The following is a 15,946-nucleotide window of genomic DNA, read 5'->3' as shown; positions in this document are numbered from 1 at the left end:
AACCCCACATCGGACAGAGGGATGATCTCCAAAATATACAAAGTACTCAATAAATTGGTCAGCAAAAGAACAAATAATCCAATAAAAAATGGAGTACAGACCTAAACAGAGAACTCTCAACAAAGGAATCTAAAATTGATGAAAGATACTTAAGAAAATGTTCCCACTTCTAGTTTGTACTGTTTCTGCATGCCATTGAAGACCTTACCTTACAGCTCCCATGCCTCATTTGGCCTGTGGACTCTCCCCTATGGAACTGTAAGTGAAAATAAACTTTTTCTTCCATAATTTCGTTTTTGGTCATAATATTTTATCATAGGAACACAATGTAAAAATCTGTATGTTTATTCATCCCAGACAGCACAACAACAACAGACCAAAGAAATGATCTACAAAATCCAGCTTGTGGCAATGAGCTCACATGGGTTAGGAGTTATTTTCCGAGACATGAGTGACATAATGACAGCTGCATCACTGAAAAGTCCACACCAGCGTGGATGATGACCCCAAAACTCTGTTCCTAGAGTTCCTGCCCAACCTGTAGCCAGCTCTTCCAAAATACTCTCTTCTCCCAGCTATTCTTCACTGTTGATATAACCTTGGGAAGGAGCTCATCTTCTGAGTACCAGCTTTGTTAGCCCAGCGCATTTCCATAGTTGCGTCTTATGAGCTTCTTTTTTCCCTCATGAGGAATAACAATACTCTACGTATTCCCCCAGGATCTTACATTCTTTATTTTCCTTTATTTGAAAATGCTCCTTGAGTCTTGGAAAGGGTGATGGAAATGTCTTACTGTTCTCTTCCATTATGGCTGAGCAGTGAATCACTATGCTTTAGTAACAGCCACCTGTTCTCAGCTGTTCTGAGTCATGGCTGTAACTCTAACCCACTGAGAAAGAATTCTGTCCTCATGAGAATAACAGTAGTCTATGGGTATAAGTAGAAATGACAGGCACATCACATCCACTTAACAAAATAGCAGTTGATTTCCTATGGGGGCCTATGATCTCTACAGCCATGGGTTTTTACCCTGGCTTCCAGTATCAGACATTAGTTAGCTCCTGTAAAGTGGACCTAAAACCCAATCAGAAAGCAATTATTTGTGGTTGAGCCACGGCTGTGCCAACAGACATTTCTTGTCTGGTATATTGATAGTATAACATGCAGGGGATAGCACTGAATAGGAATGTTCATGACAGTTCTTTCCCCATCAGCCTGGATCATACTCATACCAGTCAGGGTTTTCTAGAGGAACATAACTGATGGAAAAAGATTTATTAGTGTGGCTTACAGAATGCAGTTTAGCTAGTCCAACAATGGCTGTCTACCAACAGAAAGTTCAAGAATCCAGTAGTTGTTCAGTCTACAAGGTTGGATCTCTCTACTGGTCTTTAGTATATACCAGAATCCCAGAGAAGTAGAGTAGTATCTAGTGATGGAATGGACTTACCAGTGACAGTGAGGGCAAAGAATGAGAGAGAGAGAGAGAGAGAGAGAGAGAGAGAGAGAGAGAGAGAGAGAGAGCACTTCCTTCTTCCATATCCTTTATATAGACTGCCTGCAGATGGACCTTTCCACCTCAGAAAATTGGGATAAAAAGTGGATCTTTCCACTTCAAAGAATAATTAAGAAAAAAAATCCTTCACATGTATACCCAGATGCTTGAGTTTTAGTTAATTCCAGATATGGTCAAATTGAAATCCAAGAATAGCCATCACAATCCACCCCTTGCCAACTCCACACACAATCATATCTTCTTATGTCATGCTTAATTTCCAAATTAAAACAATAATTGTGCCATAATATGCTTAGTATGATATAACTTATAGGTGGACTTTTCTATCCTGCCAGCCAGTTGCCAAATAGCAACATAGAGACTTGTTATTAATTATAAATTCTTGGCCAATGGCTCATGCTTGTTACTAACTAACTCTTAAATTAACCCACATTTCTTCTCTACGCTTTGCCATGTGGCTCAGTACCTTTTCTCAGTACAGCAAGTGCATCTGCTTCCTCTGCATCCCCTCATGACTCCCAAGACCCCTCCCCTTCTCTTTTGTGTTCTCTTTTTGTCTGCAAGTCCCAGCTAACCTCTACCTGTCCGGCTGTTGACCAGTCAACTTCTTTATTAAACCAGTCATAGTGACATATATTCACACAGTGTAATGGAATATACCATAATAACTATCCCTTGAGCAGCTCTTGTAGATCAGGCTGGCCTCGAACTCCCAGAGATCCACCTGCCTCTGCCTCCTGAGTGCTGGGATTAAAGGCGTGCGCCACCACCGCCCGGCTGCTATGTACATTCTACTTGGTGGTCCAAATAAAATCCAGCTCATGATGGTTCTGTTTCCACTAAGGCCCGTTAAGAGTCTAAACTGTCTCTTGAAGGGGAATAGTTGTCTTCAGATAATGGTAGAGCTTTGCTCCAAAATCCCTAAGGTCTCTTCTGTGATTCACCTGTAGGGGTTTGCTTAATGCTCCAAACAGCATCCTTATGTGTCATTGACTCTTCAAGTGCCATCAGGCTTGCTGAATTATATGGTTCAAATGGTAGAGCAGCCTGCATAGCAGCCTGGACCAATTGAAGGACCTACTCCTGTTCCAGGCACCACACAAAGCTAGCAGCTTTCCAAGTCACCTGCTATCTGGGCTTGAGTAACACACCCGAGTGAGGAATGCATTGTCTCCAGAATCCAAATAGACCCCTAAATGTGCTTCTTCCTAGTTGGTGGGAGGGGCCAGGTGCAATCATTTATCCTTCACCTTAGAAGGAACATCTCTGCATGCCCCACATTGCTGGACTCCTAAGAATTTCACTGAGGTAGAACGCCCTTAAATTTTAGTTGAATTTATTTCCCATCCTCTGATTGTTTATATATATATATAAACAATGGATACATCATGGTTGCTACCTCCTGCTCACTTGGTCCAATTAGCGTAATGTCATCAATATAGTGAATCAATTTTGTGTGAAAGACAGATGATCAAGATCCCTTCAAACTAAGTTAATACACAGCATTGGAGAGTTAATATACCCTGAGGTAAAACTGTAAAGATATACTGCTGGCCTTGCCTACTAACAGCAGATTGCTTCTGGTGGTCTTTATGCACAGGTACTGAGGAAAGGGCATTTGCTAGATCAATAGTTGTGTACTATATACCAGGAGCTGTGCCAGTCTGCTTAAGAAGGACACCGTATTTGATATAGCAGCTGCAATTGGAATTACTGCTTGATTTAATTTCCAACGGTCAATTGTCATTTTTCCACAATCCATTTGTCTTCTACACTGGCCAGATAGGAGAGTTAGAGGGAGATGTGGGGACCTGCACCACCCCTGCCTCTTTCAAGTCCTTGGTGGTGACACTAATTTCTGCAGCTCCTCCAGGGGTGTGATGCTGTTTCTGATTCACTGTTTTCCCTGGCAGAGGTGTCTCTAAAGGCTTACATCTGGCCTTTTCCTCACTCCACAGATCAAGGAACTAATGTGGAAATTCTGCCAAATTTTAAGTATATCTGCCCCAGTATACATTCTGGGACTGGGCAAATAACTACAGGATGAGTTCAGGGACACAGTGGACCTGCTGTGAGTCATCTGACCTCCATAAGCTCTTTTTTTTTTTTTTTAAACTGGAGGGCCACAATGTTTCAGAACCAGTATCCAACAGACTCTGGGAAGTCCAATTGCTTCCTTCCCCCTGTCTACAGTTACCCTTGTAATATGCGACAGGTCCCTCTGGGAAAGGACTGGAGAAAGGCTAGCTGTAAAACTCTTAGGCATTTTATCAAGTTCTTCCTCAGGGAAAACCCGACCTTCCCTTCATTTAAGGGGTTCTATGTCTGCAAACTGTCTCAAGTCAGAAAATTGGTTCCTGTGCCAAGATGCCCCCTTTCCATGATACAGTGTAGCCTTTATTTGTTTGAGAATTTTTCAGCTCATACAGATCAAACAAAAAATGCCTCAGGCTTCTCATTTGTTTCATGCCTGGGAACACTGTGATGGATTATCTAGTGCCAAAGGTCCATACAAGCCATGCCACTATAACAATCACTGTGTCTGTGCCGCCCATTATAGGTCAGGGCATTGTGGATATTGCGTTGTTTATGCTGCCCATTGTGATAACCATGATCACCTTGCCCTTGGTGATTCACTGCTACCACCCGGCCTCTGCTACTTCGGGGCCCAGTTTAACCCATCGCATTAATTCATAACCCGAGCAGCAGCGTCGCCGACCATGAGGTCTAGCACAAGGAAAAAGGTGAGAACAAAGCTCTGTAAATGTGGCAGAGCTCTTCCCGCCATTTTGCACCTTAGAGGATTAGTGAAGGGCGGTTTCCTGGGGCCTCATCATCTCTTGGAACTTGGTTGTTGGTCTGATCTGGCTGCAGGCGAGGCTGGGAAACATGGCAAGAGTCAGCCAGATATGCTTCTAGTAAAAACACGCTTTCCCCACCATTGAAAAGAAGAGGAGGGAAACGACATCACACACACACACATCACAGCCAGTGTTTGTCTTACGTGTATTCAGAAGTTCTAGAATGGTGTATGATTCTGCTTAGCCAGGTACCTCTGAAGAGCAGGACTGGAGGGTGATAAAGATAACTTTTTTTTTTTTGCTTTTTCATTAATAAACTTTGTGTTTAGAATAGTTTTAGGTTCCCTGAAAAAGTGAGGAGACATAAAAAGCCTTCTCACATCCCCCTCTCTGTCCCTTGGAGCTGCTCTGCGGCATCACCGCATCTGTGCTCTGAATGTGCAGCTCCCTAGTGATGGATGCCAAGGCATGATTTTGTGTGAATGCATGTCAAATGCTTCCCCTTCACCCACATGACCTCTCTGGTGAGGTTTCTATTTAGATCTTTCCTGCCTCCTTTTACTCAGGTTGCTTATTTCGGTTTGACTTAAAGCAAATCACGGGCACCTGTTATTTCTCTAATAGAAACAGTTAACTTGGTATCAAGTTAACCAAAGTTCAAAGTTTACACTAACTGGGAGACTATTTTCAGTTAGGCTGACGAGAGAGGGGGACTTGACCGGGGGAGGGGGAGGGAAATGGGAGGCGGTGGTGAGGAGGAGGCAGAAATCTTTAATAAATAATTAATAAATTAATAAAAAAGTAGCCAAAAAATAAGTAAAATAAAGGCCAATTCAGGAAGAGCTTCTGCCATTGATTGCTCCATAAGCAGGCGGCGTGGCGATAGGCAGGCCTTCAAAGTTTGCGTTTTAAGGGCCTTTGTTTCTTTCCTTTCTTCTGCTGTGGCCTCTCCTGTGTCTGCTCCATCTGCAGTTGGCTCTTATCACATTGGCATGGCTGCACCATTCTGGGCTGGCATCCATGTAGCACCAAGGCGGGAAGGTAACAGGCTAATGGTGTGCTTTCGGTTCCAAAGGCCCGCGGCGGAGCTCCTCATTCAGCTGATAGAACATGCAGCATCAACTGTGTGCTTGTGCCAGTTCTAACCCAGGTGCTGGGGAAACATAAGTGACCCAGACAGACGGAAGTCCTGACTCTCATGGGGTCTGCATCCTAGCCAGACAAGGAAGACACGAACAAAAGAAAAATGAACTAGATAGTGGGTACGTGAGGAGAGACGAGACAAGTACCGCGTGTGACTAAGTGCCCGATGGGGAGGGACCGCTGTCTTCACAAGGTGCGCGGGAGAGGTCAGGAGAGGTGGCCTTGAGTAGAGGCACGACAGAGGCAACCAGGGAGCCATGCGGGCATGGCAAGGACACAAGTCCCTGACACGTTCTCTTTTTATACCACGGTTTTTGCTTCCCTTCCCTTGACATTTGAAATGGATTGCTCCTGCTTTTATGTTGGGTTACTTTAAATTTCATGACCCCATGTTCTGGTCCCCTACCTAATTTCCTTCTTTGTCCCCTGGGAAATTATATTTGTTTCTATCATCTGCCCTCTGGCCATGCTAGTGAGCACGGACACAGATAACTCATCTGCTTGTTAGGGAGGGCCACCTCTTCTGTCAACAGATCCCACACTCCGCACTCCCTCTCATTTTCTTATGATACCGGACGGGTCTTTAAATGAAAATATTTCACTTGTATACTAATTACAAAGTTGTTTCCAAAGGTACCCCTGGGTTTTATGTCATATAATAGATTGCTTTCTTACATTCCCTGGCTTGCCCATTCTTAACTTGCCCGCTGGCCTTTCTTCTTATCCCATCGTCAATGCAGAACACATCTGGTTGACCTGGTAGCCCATTCCCTCTTGCTACCTTTCCATGCTGTGCTTTTCTGAAATCTGACATTTTTCCTTCACAGGAAGATATAGCATACTTACTCATCCAACTCGTATTTACTGTGCTAGAAACGCTTCACTTCTTGGCTAGGTCATACAGCCCTTGTCAACATTACTTAGTAAATAAAGATGGCCTTCAGTGGTCCGCCTCTGAGAGATCCTGCCCTTCAATATATTTGTTGTATTTGCTTTTCTGGGAGTGGCTCCTACTTGTTTTGTTGCCATTTTTTTTTCCTGTGATGTCATCGTCTTACTCCTTTCAGGCTCGCGTTATCATGGCCGGTGGATGGTGATATCAAATCTGTCCTTTGTTCCTTGTGCCCTTAATGGGCTTCGTTGAGTAGAATGCATGTTTGTCTGCTGGGGCCACTTTTGTTTGGGGCATGGTTGCTCTCTTGTTTGTGCATGGCTCACAGTGAAGTCTTGCTGATTGTGGAGCTGTGTGAGGACGTTCGGCGAGGCTCAGGTCGCCTATTCTTCTTTACATCTTTGGTGTCCCTTGATTGGCACCAAATTTGCCCAGTTTTCTATGAGACAGTAACTGGAAAGACACACAAATATGTAGTTTCTAAAAGCCTTCATTCAGTTTGAAATAGAAGAGGATACATAGTAAGTCTTTCTTTTTCCTTTTCATACATTATTTTCCATTTTTTTTTATGTGTATAGTCAAACTGAATATCTCAAATTCTGGCTCTTAAAGCCAGATTTGCTTTTATTTTTTGTTCTGTTTTTAAGGAGATGGATAGAACATCTTGTGGTGAAAGCAGGTTACCAAGACTGAAAAACTTGTAATACCAATGTGATAGATAAGGAAAAGTATCACTAATCTCGACTTTGAGTAAGGGTGCCCAAGAATTGTTTTTGAACCCTGAAGAAAAGAATAGTTACGATCATTCTGGTCACTGAGTGTGCAGCTGTCTCTGGAAAGGTCGTGGAAGGCAGAAACAGAACAGAACAACCCAAGTGTTCTCCTTCCAGGTTGTACATAGCCAGGCTGAAAGAATTGGCCCTCGATAGTGGTCGTGACGAGAAGGAGAAGGTTCTCGGAGCTTATGGAGAGTTGAAAGTAGAATGACTCTTAGGCACATCCAGTGAACCACTATTTTCTGCAGCCCTGGGGACACTCCAGATGTTTCAGAGCCTTTTGTGACTGGTTGATGGAATGAACAATTTTTAGTAATGTCAGTTTAATGATTGAGTTTTAGACAAATACATTTTAATTGGAAGCTTGCTCACTTTTCATGTTTTCTAAATGCTCCGGTCAGTTTTTGTACAGAAGTGATTAGGATGTGCACCCATGCCACATTTTATTTCCTTTCTGCCAGTCATAGGCCTCCTGTCTCACTCCAGTTAAAGCCAAAACAAACAGGCCACCTGCTGCTGCCAGAACCAGAAGTAGCAACAATGCAGAGGCCCCTGTGCGCTAAATCTATCTCCGCTTATTGTTCTGTTTTGAGTCAGGGTCTCACTATTAGCCTACACTGGCCTGGAGCTCTCAGTCTTCCAATCTCAGCCTTCTGAGTACAGATGTGTACTCTGCATCCCTCTCCCTCCTCCTTCCCTCCCCTCCTCATCTTCCTGAGTTAAAAACTTCTGTAAAATAGCTCTCGGGGGCCTGTAGATAGCAGTCAATAAATTGGTGAAACAGTTTAGCAGAGACACAAACACTGGCTAAATCCCCAGAACCCAAGTCAGATGATCCCAGCTCCAGGGAGGCAGAGACAGCAGTGGTCATGGCTTAAAAGCCAGCCAGGTCAATTTAACTGCTGAGCTTGTTACCAGTGAGAGACCCAGGCTCAAAGGAGGTAAATGATTATCTTGAGGGATAAATATAAGGCAGGCATGTGGAACAGCTCCACCCATGAAAAATACACTGTGAGTATATTAGTATTTTAATTTTCTAATAGACATATTAATGTACAAATTTAAACTAGGCACAACTAAATTTCAGTATTTATCATATAACGTATTACATACACAACTTTGTTTCAATGTATGCTCAAAGCATTGAGCTGTTTTGTAGTCTTGTGAATCAAAACCCAGTTGACAGAGTACCAATAAAGTTTGAGTAGCCACATTTCTTTTTTTTTTTTTTTTTTTTGAGTAGCCACATTTCAAGCAACTAGAGAGTCCTGTGTCAGGCAGAGTTGCCCACACCTCCTCCTGCTGAAATTCTAGGATCACATAAAAATTGTCAAGTGTTCCTCTTTGCTGAATATAAATAACAGTCACGTGAGCTTCTTGGTATAATGCAAAAAGGCTGTGTCACCCGATCCTATTTCTGTGGACAGAGGAGAGAAATGATGTCTGTGATTTGTGACACCTGAGAAAAAACTCCAATCCCATTGAGCCCTTACTCAGTGCCACTGTAGGCTAGGAGAAGCCCTGGCTTTCAAAGTAGGCCATGGTGTGGCCTGAGCAGGGAGCTGGGAGCTGGGAGGAAGGTATTTGTACTGGCCAGTTTTATGACAACCGGATCCAAGCTAGTATCATCAGAGAGGAGGGAGAGTCAGTGGAGAAAATGCCTCTTTAAGATTAGTCTACTGGCAAGCCTGTGTTGGTGGCCCACTATAGGGGGCGCCACTCCTAGGCTGGTGATCCTGGCTTCTATAAGAAAGCAGGCTGGGTAAGCCCTAAGGAGCAAGGCAGTAAGCAGCACTCCTCCATGGCCTCTGCACAAGCTCTTATCTCCAATTCTTGCTTTCATTGAGTTCCTGTCCTGACTTCTTTTAATGATGAACAGTGACATGGAAGCCTACGACAAATAAACCCCTTCTTCTCGGAGTTGCTTTTGGTCACTGTGTTTCATGACAGCAACAGAAACCCTAACTATGACAGTTATTCATATTCATTTACTTTTCTGCTCCCGCTGCACACTTTATAATTTTAACGCTTATCATAGTCATAAAGGCATGCCATAAGCATGGAACGCTCTGATTGTTTCCACCCAGGCTGTGTAATTCATTCCCTTGGCAGCCGCTGTCCATCGGGAGCTGTTCTAGCTATAGCGTTGCAGCAGAGGCAGGAATTTTGTCTTTGAACTCATGTTCTAATAGACAGGGAGGAATGACCCACAAAGCAAAGAGAAGGGAAAGAAGTGCACAGAGAGAAATAGGACAGAGAATGTGAGGGGTCAGAGCTAGGTGGCATAGCTCCTACAGTGATGTCTGTATACACCGTTGGTATCCAGGTAAGTCTGGGTTCACCGAGCTGAGAGGTGAGGGTTTCGGGTGAGAAGTGATGAGGGAGCACAAGGGTTGAGTTTGGGCACTAGTACGGGGTCTGAAAGGTGAGGCAGGGAAAGAAAGACGCCCACAATCTGGAGACAGGTTAGAGGTGCGAGATCCAGAGAGAGTGTGAAGAAAAGACCCAGGAGACGAGACTGGTGGGAGTCCTCGAAGCCACTCTGTGATTTTGGCTTGTCACTCAGCGCAGTGGGCAAGATAACTGATGTTCTCACCCAGGGTCTGTGGACGGAGTCGAGATGGAAAATCACATCCTTGATTTTCACAAAGCTGTACTTGAAATCCAGCGTCTCCTTCCATTGTGAAAGGAGGCGGCAGTCCACAGTGGTGTCACCAGCCCCCGCTGCTTCCTCCTCGTTTTCCTTCAATACTGCAGCTTCGGATATCTGCAGTTGTCGCTCATTACTTATGCGCACCCGTGCGAAATATTAGAGCAATCAATAGACCGCTGCTTAATCACAATGATTTAAGTTCACCTGTTGTCATTCTCTGTGTTTTAGACACTCAGAAACAGTATTCTGAGAAGAGCCTCGGGCATAAGAGGTCATGAACTCCGCCACTACTGGGATTAGCACTGTAGAGTCAGGCGCTAGGACTCGGAATTTTAGAAGCATCACCCTGGCATCTCTGTTGAGGATGGGTTGGGGGAGCTAGGGGGAGCACGCCGAGACATGGGGTGCTCCTGTTGTAGCATCCCAGCGGTGGAGTAGGGATAGCCGGGGTGAGTGATGGAAATGGTTGGAGTCAGGTGTATTTTTAAAGGGCCAGTCCATCTGGCGTGTGGCTGAGATGGGGTATGCAGGAATGCGGAGAGGAAGCTGGTGATTCGGGCCTCAGCTGCTGGAATGCAGAGCTGCTGCCCACTCAGATAGAAAGGGGCCGCTGATGCCAAGTTTGCTCACGTTGAGGCAGTAGCATCCTTCAGATTAAGCGTATCCAAATTTTGTACAATATTTCACATCAGTTTCTATTAATTTTCACTTTAGGAACCTGAAACAGTTTTGGCAGAAACTTGATGACTTGACATTGTTCTCTACTGATATTTTGCTTTATCAAATAAAAGTTATTTTTCTCATAGGGACTTCAGCCTTAAGTGCTAATTCATCTGCTATTTATGTAACCACATCATTTTGGTTTGACTATTAGTTGCCATTCCCTTCTTTGCCTTTTTAACTTTCTTTGATATTTCATACATATATACACATAGACTATCATGCATACAATAATAGCTTATTGAGATGCAATCAATATAGCACAATGTTCTCGCTTAATTGAATAATTTCGTGGTTCTTAGTGGATATACAATGTTGTGCACCCATCATCTCTGTCTATTTTCATTTTTTGTAACCTCTTAGCCTACCCACGCCCACTGAATATAGTCAACTGGCCACCTTGTCCCCACAGCTGACCGGTGTCCTTTCTACCTCTATAAACTTGCCTATTCTGGACCTTTCATAAAAATGAAACAGCACAATGTGTAATGTTTTACACATGACCCTTGTCACATGTAACATACCTTACCACTTCATTCCCTTCCGTGGCTGAATAACTCCACTGTGTACATATGCCGTGTTCTAAGCATGTATCAGTTTATAGACATTAGGTTTTCCTTTGGGGTGTTGTGACTAAGGTGTTATGGACATTTTGTAGGACATTGTTTTCATTTCTTCTATTTCCCTAATACATTTGGCCTTTTTTTTTTTTTTTACATTTATACCTTTAATCTATCAGAACTAGATTTTTGGGCAAACTTTGAGCCAAGTTCTCATCTTTGTCTTCAAGATTGCTTAGAATTATGATTGAGGTGATAGTAATTGATCAGGTTTTAACCAGATCATTGTACACATATATATCCTTGCAAATAAACCATTTTCTTTATAACATGTAACCATGCATTACAATTTAAGCACAGATATTTGTTGTATGAGGCTGCTTGTTTGTTTCTGGCTGCTCAGCCCCGAAATAACCACACAGAAACTGCATTAATTAAATCACTGCTTGGCCTATTAGCTCTAACTTCTTATTGATTAGCTTTTACATCTTAATTTAGCCCATTTCCATTATTTTATATTTTACCACGAGGCTAATGGCCTACTGGCAAGGTTCCCGCATGTCCATCTCCAGTGGTGGCTCCATGGCTTCCCCATGACTCCGCCTCCTTTCTTCCAGCATTCAGTTTAGTTTTCCCTTCCTAGCTCTACTCTTCCCTATCACAGGCCTAAGACAGTTTTTTTTTTAATTAACCAATGGTATTCACAGCATACAGAGGGGAATCCCACATCAGATGTTCACCACAAATAAGAGTTAATTAAGTTAGAATTGTTTATTATTAAGATGAGTAACATTTGATCTGTTTAGTAATAAAACTGAGTAGAGAGAGCAAGATATAAGGTTATTTATATGACACACAGACCCATTACAAAGTAAAAATATGGAACTTGTCTGGATGTGGGGAGCAAAATTTTCTTTCTATGGGATGATTGTTCCAATCCTTGGCACACTTTACCCCAAGATAAACTAAAATGATTTTATTTTATTAAAATAAAAACAGCATGGGTAAGGTCACCAACCATACATAGCCTGACTCTGCTTACCAAGGGAGGGAGCCATGACCAGAGAGATTCCACAGGTCATGCACCCGATCTGCAACCTTCTCCATGTCTATGCCCCATCCCCCGCTTCAGGTAAACGATGGCTTTAGCCACGTCTTTGCCGCACCCTTCACATGGCTCTCCATCCGATGTCCAAGGTAGATCTCGGTTGTCACTATTTACAAAGAGAGGCGTTAGTGAGGATGGGGTGGTGAAGTAGGGAGCAGGTGGGAGGAGACTCATCAATGAACAGACAGTAGGAAGTGAGAATCGAGTATGAGCCATGGCCCCTAACCCCTAGACTCACTAACCCCTAACTCCTTTTGTCTCACTAAAATTTGCTTAAAGACACAAAATTACAGATGAACATGTTAAGAGTCCTAAGATGTCGACCTCAGAGAATTAAGCTCCAAAGATGAGACCCTTTACTAGGTGCAACTTTGGCCGGCTCTGTAGGGAGCATTCACAGAAAACCAACCCCAGGCATTGTAACTTCTCCAGCATGAAACATTTCTTTTGTTTTTAATTTGGGAGAGATTGTAAGAGCCGGAGGACCAGAAAGTCTGCAATGAGATCATGTTTCCTAGAAATGATGGAAGCTACATCCATGGACCTCGACAACATGGCTACTTAAATAAAACCTGAAAGATGAAGATGCTGATAGTCAGGCTATTGTGGAAGGGGGAAACGTCAGAGGCTCCTCCCCCCAGATAAAGCTATAGGCAACTCATTAATGACAGCTGAGAAGAGAGAATTAGCCTCTCCCAAGGATGAGACCCTTATTGGTTATCCAACTCCAAGCGGTCATCTCTGAAATCATACACATACACACAATACTAAATGGACTCAACAGGTCATACTTATGTAACTATGTATTTGTACGTATGCATAAAAGCAACAAAAAAGTGGCAGTGAATTTGAGAGTGAGCAACTGTGTTTGGAGGTACATAGAATGGGTGGGAGGGAGGAAAGGAAAAGAAAATAATTATGTAATAATTTTAAATTTGTTTTTTTAAATTTGGGAGAGGCATTTTAACTCTCTGTATGCAATGTGAAATAAAGTATGCTGAATATTTTAAATTATATGTGTTAAATTATAAGTATTTGCCAGATGGTGGTGGCACACGCCTTCAATCCCAGCACTCAGGAGGCAGAGTCAGGCAGATCTCTGTGAGTTTGAGGCCAGCCTAGTCTATAGGAGCTAGTTCCCGGACAGGCTCCAAAGCTACAGAGAAGCCCTGTCTCAAAAAACTGAAAAAATTATATTTATTTAAATTATATATACTTAAAATGTAACTTCATGTTGTCATTGGTTTGTAATATCAATGATTTTATTCTCTGTACTTTTTGCTTACTTTTAGGTATTCTTGAATGAGGAGAGTTATTTTTATAAACTTTTATCTATGTAACCTCAATGTTACATAGATATACATTCTCAGATATTATTTTATGTAAGTGTGATATTATTTTAGTATTATAACCAAGAAACCTATCTCTGTTCTTGTCCAGGTCCATTAAGATAAGATTAGCCACTTTTGTGGATACTGCCGGTGTTGAAAACCTTGTCAGCACCCTCGTGCTGAGTAGACAGATACTGGATGATTTCTCCCAGTACATTGAGGCTTGCAGAGATCCCGTAAGTACTGCTGGTGGCTGCTGTAGCCTCATTTTCCCGGGCCTTAGGGACCATTATGACCCATGAAGGTTTGGGTCTGAAGCTTCCTTGAGCATCACTTAGAGAATCCTGTTGGGGGTGAGGAGCATCAGAGGTGGGGTGAGGGGTTGACATATCTGCCTGTCACCATGGAATGACAGCTTAGGAATCCATGGTATCTGATGTCCATCCCAGGAGCAGTGGGCACCAGACTTAGGGTAGTGGAGCTCTATTTTAGTTGCGTTAGATGGTGAACCTAGGCAGGACCTTTTCTGAGCTAGCTTGAGGTTTCAAGGGCTAGCTATAAGGATGATCCTCTGTGGTCAATCTTTGACCTTCTCTAGCATAATAACCTGTATGTGAGCCATGGAAAAAACCAGTCTGGTGTCCGTCTACGTGTTAACACTGAGTGAGGCTGGTGTCAGCCTACATGTTAACACTGAGTGAGGCTGGTGTCAGTCTACATGTTAACCCTGAGGCCTTAGTGACTGCCAGTTGACTTCACTAGACATGCAGTTAGCCAAGAGGTTGCAGATGCATGCTGCAACTTATCCAATATGCTTGATTTTTGAAATGATTTTTATCAAACTGTGACCAAGAAACATTTTAGTGGGTTTTACAATTGAAATACCCTATGTACATTTGGCCTGTTTCTGGACAGAGACTGTCCCCACTTGTCACTGGTCCCCTCAAAACTCCATTCAGAAACTTTTTCCCAGGTTAATACCTCTGCTTCTAAATTCAGAAATTAGTTAAAACTGCTTCTGAGATTTATGGAAAGAAAATCATAGTTTTTTTTTCCTGGTGTGGAATGCCTTTCCTCAGCAATATGCTTGTGAGATTTGTTTGCATTATGACAAAATTATTTCCTCACATGACTGTTTGTGGGCCCACAGTTATCTCTTCATTTAGATCAGAAGGGGAAGCTAGAAGCAGTTTAAGGAAGAGCCTTGATGAAGCAATAACATGTTTAATTCTGTCGAATCGCCACACTTGAGATTGGATTTTAGCATTCTGGGACATGTCTCTGGTGCATCCTGAAGCATGTTGGGTGTTTGAGGAGAAAAAAAAACGCCTCAACCGATGCATGAAATGCGCTTGGGCCACCTGCCATTTTTTATAAAATTCCATTTTCACTTGAAAAAAGAAAAACTGCTTCTTTTTTTTGGACTTGGGTATTTAACTAGCCTTTCTTTAAAATTAATAACACGAGCCTGTCGACCTGATAAAACGAGAATCACTTGCCCCCTGTGATAAGATCTAGTCAGGAAAGAAAATAGAAAATGAGAAAATCAGTAGCTGCCATCATGAACTTGATAGTTGTGCAATGCCTAGGGCAACGTTTCCGATGACATCAGTGATGTCATGAGATTGGGAAATCAGGGTAGCTTGATGAGTCAGTTTTTTTCTAATTAACATTGTACGGTGTTATCAAAGCATACGTGAGTAAACGTGTAAGAGTCAGTAGAAGCAAACGCTTGGGTTTTAGTGCAGTAGTGCATACAGTGTTCATCAGTAGGGCTGTCGGATAATGCGTTGCAGCTAGCTCCAGGCACTACCAGCTGTGGAGTCTCAGAGGCTAGCCACAGTTCCCTGGAAAGATGCCTGCATGCTTGTCTTTTCTAACTATATGATGTGAAGACAGATGAGATTTTTCATATATTTGCATCAAACAGTATATTGCAGCAGGTTGGCTATAAAAGCAGATGTGCAGATTCTGCTGTCCACTAAGCCAGATCAAAGAGATTTGCAAAAGCAGAAAACAATGTCACTCGAAATATTTGTGTTTAGGAAAATATAAGGTTTCTTTTGGTGAAAAAAATGTAATTTATGTCTAAAAATTGTTTTATGTAAAATATATATTTTATGTAAAAATAAAATAAAACCATTATTGCTTTTAAATAAAACAGCTAGTTTAAATTTTCATTTTACTAGTGAATTTTTAAAGCAAACTCATGTCTTTTCAGCTTTAATTTCTAGTAGGAATTTCTTTGGAGTCCTCACTGAGTTGATGCCCTAAGGTCATAAAAGTTGGGAAGCGCTTGTGTGTTGTAGAAGCAGCTTCTGTGTAAAAGGGACTGAGGTTTGAATCCTGGACTCATGCCTCATGAGCTCACTCACCCAGTTTCCTAAGCTTCGTTGTCTTGTAAATAAAATAGATGGGATAAGCCGGGCGGTGGTGGCGCACGCCT

At 42.6% G+C, this 15,946-nt stretch overlaps 1 protein-coding gene across 1 annotated transcript in view; it reads left to right on the top strand.

The window, feature by feature from the left end:
* The window catches only part of Cfap61 (cilia and flagella associated protein 61), a 265,147-nt gene that overhangs the window by 87,006 nt on the left and 162,195 nt on the right, over positions 1-15,946 (top strand). Inside the window, exon 14 of the mRNA XM_026788484.1 lies at positions 13,610-13,736. Within this exon, the coding sequence (XP_026644285.1) occupies positions 13,610-13,736 (127 nt within the window). The remainder of the gene's footprint in view (positions 1-13,609; positions 13,737-15,946) is intronic.

The sequence above is a fragment of the Microtus ochrogaster genome, unplaced genomic scaffold (genome assembly GCF_000317375.1).
Source record: "Microtus ochrogaster isolate Prairie Vole_2 unplaced genomic scaffold, MicOch1.0 UNK3, whole genome shotgun sequence".
In the NCBI taxonomy this organism is placed as follows: domain Eukaryota; kingdom Metazoa; phylum Chordata; class Mammalia; order Rodentia; family Cricetidae; genus Microtus; species Microtus ochrogaster.
Note: the sequence above shows the minus strand (reverse complement) of the source record. Positions and strands in the feature narration are given on the sequence as shown.